The following is a 7,552-nucleotide window of genomic DNA, read 5'->3' as shown; positions in this document are numbered from 1 at the left end:
AAGGCGTTCCAAGGATATGTCGAATGACAAAAAGGTCACGAGCAGGCGAGCACAGGTAGAGGAGAAGGAAGAAAATACATTGTTCACGTGTGTACTGAGGATTTGTGCCAACCATCTCAGCGGAATGGGAGTTGTTGCAACTACTAAGGAGAGAAATTAATTATCCACATTGTGTGATTGTCGCACTCTTATGCGAGCAATTTTCTTTTTTCAAAGTTATTAATTGGATTGTGCACCAGATCTAGCTATTGTGTTGCATCCATATCAATTATTTAATCTCTATTTTGAGAAAAAAAGCTTATCAGTACTTCTGTTACCTATCCAACGATACCATCGAGCATGAATATACACCATTCACGAACTACAGTTCAAAGTTACCAGCTGCCCCCCAAAACACAAAGCAAACACACCTTAGCCACTTCTCGGCCCGCCGATAAGATTCGTATCAAAGTCACGAGCCCCACACTCCCGGATCGTTCTCGAGCATTAATTTTATCGAATTTTGCTAACGGTTTAAGGCATTGGATAACGTCCCAACCGACTACCGAACGTCCCAAAAGGTGCAAATAATCACCGACACATACATCTGTCACCTTCCGTAACTGCCTGCTTCTCGGAACGTTCCCCCGGATGTCCGCATGAATCAGTTGCATTTTTCAAAATCCTCCTTTCTGCATGGCCTTCCCCCCTCCTCCACGCCGATTACTCAAACAAGCACCAACAAGCAGCAACTGGCGACTGCTGATAAGAACCAGCCCGTAATAAGGTTTGCAGGAACGGCCACGGCACCCTAATCAGTTGCCGATATCACACCGAGGCCGTTGCAACACTGTTGAGTGTCGCTCCGTTTGCTTCATTCCACATCTTGGCCCTTTTTTCGGTTTTGTACTATTAACACGAAAGATAACGCACACGATACACAGGAACCACAGTGGCTGGCAAAGAACAGCTTTTTTTCTTTAAATGTATGCGATATAAGATCTAAGGGTTTGATGGAGTAGGGTGGTACAGTAAGACCTTCGGCACAGTGTTCGGGTCAGTGTGCGGTTGACGTTGGTGAACTTTGGACTGATTTTAATCAACGCCAAGGGAACTGCATCGATTTCTACCTATTGAAGCGCAAGTAACACGCCAACTCCAGTGTGTGCAAAGTCTGTGATAAAAACACAGAGCAAATCAGCATTGTGTTTGTGCGTCTGTGTGTGTCTGTGAAAACTAATTATTTTCGATTAAAAAGTGCGGCCGGCACACGTACAACCTGTGCTGTGGTTTGCAAGCCACCACCGCCACCACCACACTGTAGTCAAATATTTGATTTGTGCTGTGATAATTTTAATGAAAAACTCGTCTCCAACCACGGAAGATTAGATCTGAGAAACAGAAAGTGTTCGTTCGTTCGTTGGGTGAAAATGAACCGAACCGCACTGCTGCTGTTCGTGCTTGTGGGCTGCTGTCTGCAAGTGTTACGTGCTGAGGAGGAAGACGTCGCGCCGGCCACAGACGTTCCAGCGGATGTGCGGGTAGTCGTTTCGCATCTTTGTCACTTCAAGAAACCGCTCCAAGACCCCACCGACCTGGACGATGATCAGTATTGCGATTGTGATGTGCATAACTCCCCTACCGGACTGCCCGAGGTTCAGATTGACTGCCGGAAGCATCAGCTTGGGGATGAGTTTTGGCAGGAATCGTCCGAACAGATGCCCCAGGGCACAGTCCGGCTGGACCTATCGCGTAACGCACTGACTGTCGTGCCGCGCCTCGTCGGCGAGCAGCTGCGTTATCTGAACCTGGGCCACAACCAGATAACGACCATCCCCGATAAGGTGTTCGGCAATGTGTCGCTGCTGGAGGAGCTCGATCTAAGCAGCAATCGCATCGAGATGCTCGGCACGGACGCGTTGGCGGGCCTGCCAAACCTCAAGCTGATCGATTTGAGCTCGAACCTTATCACCAAGATCGAGGTGAACGCATTCTCGAACGCGCTGCACCTGAGCCAGCTGAAACTGTCCAACAACTCGCTGGGAGCGTTCTTCAATCGTACCGAAGCGGACCTGTACCTTCGGCTCGGTGTCACCAACCGACTGGCCGTGCTGGAAATGGAGCGCTGTAACCTGACCGACATAAACCTCTCGAGCGGTGTCGGGCTCGAGCGGGCTCTGCTTGGCTACAACCGGCTGCAGCAGCTCAGCAAGCTTCCCAAACAGCTTGCCTACCTAGACATCAGCGGCACACCGATCCGCAGTCTCCCGGCAAAGTTCCTTCCCCATCTGCTGCACCTCGAATCACTCATCCTGCAGGACATGCCCATTCTTTACACCCTGGAAGAGTACGCACTGTACGGGCTGCCGCGGCTATCCATGCTCAATCTGCAAGGATCACGCAACCTCTCCACCATCCATCCGCACGTCTTCGGCCAAAACGTCATTCGCAACGAGACGGACACGGAACTGAAGCGACTCATCCTCAAGGGCACCAACATACGTACGCTCAACTCGACGCTACAGTTTGCGTTCGAGAATCTGCGCCTACTAGACATCCGTGGTGCGCCGCTTCGTTGCGACTGTCAGTTGCGTTGGTTGCGCGAACTGCCCAACCTGATGACGCTCGGCGTGTGCGTGAAGCCGAATGCGTTGCGTGACAAGCGCTTCGGTACGATCGATCCACACCAGTTCCAGTGCCGTGCGGAACAGTTCTGGATCTACACGGTGTTCAATGTGCTGCTGGCGATTCTACTAATTATTCTGGTGTCGATCGGTATCTTCCTGATCGTGCGGGCTATAAGACCGAAGCCGCACGTACAGCTACGCACGGTTGGGGCGAATAGTCCATATGCGCGCGTTACGATCGAACCTAACCGGGCAGAGATCTTGTAGACGGTGTTGATGACGATGCTGGATTGGAAGCTGAGTGTGTTAGTAGTTAGCCAGTGATCTGTACATAACAATGACATAGGGAATAGTTTGATTTAAGACGCAATCGTAGTAGTGGAAAAAGATAAGCTAAGCTGTTTTAGGGCCCGTTTCAAGCATTAGTTAGTACATGTGAGTGAATGCGCGTTAATTGTTTAAGAGCCTGGTAGACGTAAGCAACCTTCAATTTCAATAAACCGTATCTGTTTTTAGTAATTCGCTTCTATTCATCGCTCATTAAGCTTTGTGAATGTGTTGAATAATATCACAAACTAAACTTTATGAAAGCAGAAATGAATTCTTCTTGCAGGAAATTCGCCTCTCTTTTCCAGCGGTCGTAAGTGAATGGCAACTCCAAAACGGTGCCTCACAAGACACAATCACAATTCAATGTGACAGTGAGTTGGCTTTACTTCATAGTCGTAAAAGTTAAAGCCAGAGAAAGGGAAATAAAATTACAATTTAAAGCTCAGCGATTGTGTTTCCCACAGATCTTTCAAGCTCGCTGGATTGGATGAAGTTAAAGTTGATGCACGCAAATCCACAAAAATTAATTGTAAAAAAAAACTCTGGCAAAATATTTACATAACAACCCTTCTTGGTTTCCTGTGCAGAAAGAAACGTTAAAAATAAACATTTTCCATCCCACCATGCCTCTAGGGATGTTACTGTACGGGCAATGAACGTACTCGTGCTTACCGTTGGCACCTGCACCCAGCCCATCAACATCATTCCGGGACGCGTTTGGCGTTTTGTTTTGGCCTGCTCAATTCGCTCGCCTTGACCCTCGAACTGTCGGTCGCCCAGAGCGAAGGCTTACATTTCGTCTACCAACAACTTTTTCACCTACATTCTGTGGTTTGCGTTTAGTTTGGTTTTTTCCCCCTATGGGTGGCAAAGCAACACCTGTCTTCCCGAGCCCTTCGTTGGCCCACTTTCGGAGGGGGAAAGTTACCCCGAAAGGGATGGGAGGAACGGCGAGAGAAGAGATCTTCGAGTCTTCTAGCGTTGGAATTTTGCCCACGTCAACAACAAACTCAACCTCGGTTCCGAGGGAACACAACCACATCGGGAGAGCGTACACTGGCCGATCCCCCAAACGAGAGCTCATTTGCTTGTCAGCTGTTAGATCGTGGATATCTTCTGGGCATCTTCTCCAAAGACGTCGCCACTCTCCCGGACGAAGAGACGTCGCGGCTTTCATCTCCCGAGACAGAGAGAGAGATTGAGACCCCAAGATGGGTGTATCTGTGTGTGTGTTGAAGATGCCGGCCGCTATAGAAAGACCTCCCTTTCCAGCAAATCAAAACAACAAACCATCCCCCTGCGGAGAGTGAGCGAGCTACGGGAGCGCTCAGATCTTGGGGCAACTCTTCCAGCGGGATCGCGAAAACAGGGGGGGGGGGAATTATCTAACGCCGCACAAAGAGAACACACGCGCGCGCCTTCTCCAGTTCTGCTCGGTTGCTCGAAAACGTACGATCGGTGCGAGCGTGCGTGTCGGTCGCTCCGTTGCCGTTTGGTGGCACGATCGAGTTTAGGGTTACATACGCGTGCTTACACACCTCCCTACGGTGGCCAAATCTCAGCTACCACGGTGGCCTACATTGCACATACACAACCCAGCGTGCTGATTAGCCACGAATTACCTTCCTCACAGTAGACCAGCAACACGGAAAGGTTGGCTTTTAATTTCGGGTGGGAACAGGGGCTCCACGGACGACGCATTCAACCCCTCCCTCGCGCGCTCACCAAAAAACACAAGCGAAACAAGCGTCAAAACAACCGTTACCGGGGATCGTCGTCATCGAAACCGCCGAGGCCACTCTGTCGTGGTGTCAGCTACGTTTTTGGGGTGGTTCACTTTCTTGAAGTTTGCAAATTTGCGTACAAGTTAGCGGAGTGGTAAAGTAGGCAGCGAACCCCTGAGAGTGCGCATCTATCCACGGTGACAACAATGTGACAGACGGTTGAAGGTTTGTCAGTGCCATCACAGCCGTAATCTTCCCCGAGTTCGAGTGTTTTGGGTCATCCGCAGCGACCCAGTGAGTGTGATATGTAATTGGGGAGTCACCCTGTGTGTGTGTGTGTGTTTGAAATGCCTCCGAGTGCACGCCGAGTGCGGCCAGTGTGTAAACGTGTACCAGACTAATTGGAATTGGCTTGCAGTTTGGTGCTTTTGGCGTTCAGTGATGAGCCGTTGGAGCAGTTGAACAATACGCTACGGTAGATCCCCTTAGATGAGACGCCTTTCGAATGGTGCGACAGAGCTAATGCGCATGGCGCATCTAATTGTGAACATCAGCAATAGAACAACCGACGGCCAACTACTACTACCGGGGGAAAAGTTACACCAAGCAAGCTTTTAGCCATCCACCAAGTGCAGCAAGCAGTTTTGGTTGTTTTTTGTTGCCAACGTGGTACTACAACACCTATATCTTCGTGCTCACTGCTCACCGAACCAATTACAAAATGCCCTGTCCAGCGTCCTGTTGTTCGTTTGCTGGCCACGGAAGCGGAAGTTCCACCGGACCGGACAGCAATACCCACGTAACAGGTAACACAGTACTGCTGCAGTCCGCTTCGCTTTTCGTACGTGTCAAACCGAGAGTCGGGGGAGCTGTTTCCAGGGGCAACATGACATATGCGCGAGGCCCGTACTTGCGACGAGTTTTACATCCTCCTCATCGATGACTTCGATCAATGTGCTCGGGTGCGGGGGGGAGGACAAGTTCATCCCGCCTGCTGGGATGAAGATTATCGTTCGCGTAGCGTGTAGCAAATTGTTGCACCCCGTCGTCGTCGTCGTCATCTGGTGCAATTGAACACAGCGCCTGACACTGGACACGGCACACGGTTTGATGATGATGATGATGACGGTTGTTTTATTGCTCTGCAAAGAAAAGCTCTCACCGGAGTTTGGATGGTTGGGGCATAAAACTTGAACACGGTGAAGGCTGAATAGAGGGTTTATATGAAACGTGACGGAAGTAAAAATATGACCCCTTTTGAAGATGACTGTACAACATCTACAACAAAACTCAGAAATGAGTAACTTTGGACATTAATTTGATGTCTTCATTTTGCCTCAATTTTTATTGCAAAAACATACCTTCCGGCGGCCTGGAATTATTCCACGAAATAAATCCCCCCGTCCCCGAGCCTTACGATAGCGCTGGATCGTGCACATCGAGAACCTTTGCTCAATCGTACCAACCTCCGTCCCGTCCCCAAACGACAACCTGACCCGTCCCAACCCGGGCTAGGACTGATTAGAAACTTGTTAAACTACTAACCCGTCGTCCAACCGCGCGATACTCGTTATCCAATAAATTCCATTCCTGCGTCCACTCGTCCACCGAAACCGTCCGAGAATTGGGTGGGCTTGTTTGGGCGCCCGGCGGTTTCATGTTTGTTGCCGCGATGTTGCAGCTTCCGGCAGAACGGAGGAGCGATGACCGAGATGTTAGGTCGTGGCAAAACTACCACTACTACTACAAGACTGTGGCCTTGTAAAGGGGGGGGGGGGGGGTGAGGAATAGGGGGTTGGGAGGGTTACATTACGGACATGTGTTGCCGCGCTGTGTACAAAATTAATACCGATGCACACACCACCGTCGGAGTAAGTCGGTCAGTCTAGCAAAGGCATCGCAACGACTGTTGCTGTTATGATGACGATTTTCTCCTGCACTACACTGCCCTAACAAAGAGCGGGAGGAGGAGGAGGAGGAGAACATTGCGAGCTGGGAGTTGTGAATGCAAATTCGCGACATTGCACCATCGCCGGTTGCCCCGGACGACGCGCGAGCAAGCGAGCGTTAAATCGAAATTTCCCGACTTCCCAACCGAGCAATGGTGCTCCATGGTCCATGGTCTACTACGACCAGGAGGGATTGCCTTGGGGACGTTTATGGACAGGTTGCGTTATGTTGCTTAATTAGCCGATCGGTTTGCATGCAGCGAGCCGCTTTCTATGTATCGATTCATTCCTTTCGATGTGTTTTGTTTTAGGAAATAGGAACTATTATTTCAAAGTCTAATTAAGTTTTGGATGCTGGAAAAAACTCCATTAGTCTTCCAGGTTTCAAATGCTCTCACCCACTGCACGCTAATTAATCACCCCCTTCCCCCCGGCCTAATCGGTGATCACTGATGAGTGATGTCCAGGCCGACGAAACGAACATATCAACAGTTGTACAGCATTGCTTTTCCTTTGTACCTCGCACACCTCCTCGTGGCTGATAACTTCCAGACAGACGCCCGGACCAGACACCGAAAATGACCAATGGCGACAAACGAAATCAGGGAAAAGGGCAGCACTTTTTCGTCTTCTTCTTCTTCTTCTCCCTCTGTGCAAATTAACCTTTCACTTATCCTTTGACTTCTTTTCCTCGACACACGGCTCCACACTCGCCGTTTGTCTTCAAAAGCCGTACACGACATAAGCGTGACACAACTGGCGACAATGGCGTTTGGCTTCGTCCTTCCGCCGGAATTCGTCCACGGGCTCCTTTTTGTACGGGGCCGGATTGTAATTAAAAGTTCGTCCCTTTTTTTTGGTGCAGAGGGGAGGGGGTGGGTGCACGCCACATGATGACCACCACCGCCCGCCCAGAGTTGCAATAAAAACCGACGACCCTTTA

General features: G+C 50.0%; 1 protein-coding gene across 1 annotated transcript; it reads left to right on the top strand.

The window, feature by feature from the left end:
* The first annotated feature begins 798 nt into the window (after window positions 1–798).
* On the top strand, window positions 799–3,125 carry LOC1280380 (leucine-rich repeat neuronal protein 2). Its single transcript, XM_320227.4, has one exon. The coding sequence runs from the start codon at window positions 1,410–1,412 to the stop codon at window positions 2,871–2,873; it is 1,464 nt and encodes a 487-aa protein (XP_320227.4). The 5' UTR covers window positions 799–1,409; the 3' UTR covers window positions 2,874–3,125.
* The last annotated feature ends 4,427 nt before the right edge of the window (window positions 3,126–7,552 follow it).

This window comes from Anopheles gambiae, chromosome 3 (assembly GCF_943734735.2).
Source record: "Anopheles gambiae chromosome 3, idAnoGambNW_F1_1, whole genome shotgun sequence".
NCBI classification, from domain to species: Eukaryota; Metazoa; Arthropoda; class Insecta; order Diptera; family Culicidae; genus Anopheles; species Anopheles gambiae.
The sequence above is the reverse complement of the archived record's forward strand: the minus strand, read 5'-3'. Positions and strand labels throughout refer to the sequence as shown.

What these genes read in the sequence shown, in the direction of transcription:
- LOC1280380 (XM_320227.4), top strand. Translation starts at nt 1,410, where the DNA reads ATGAACCGAACCGCACTGCTGCTGTTCGTGCTTGTGGGCTGCTGTCTG.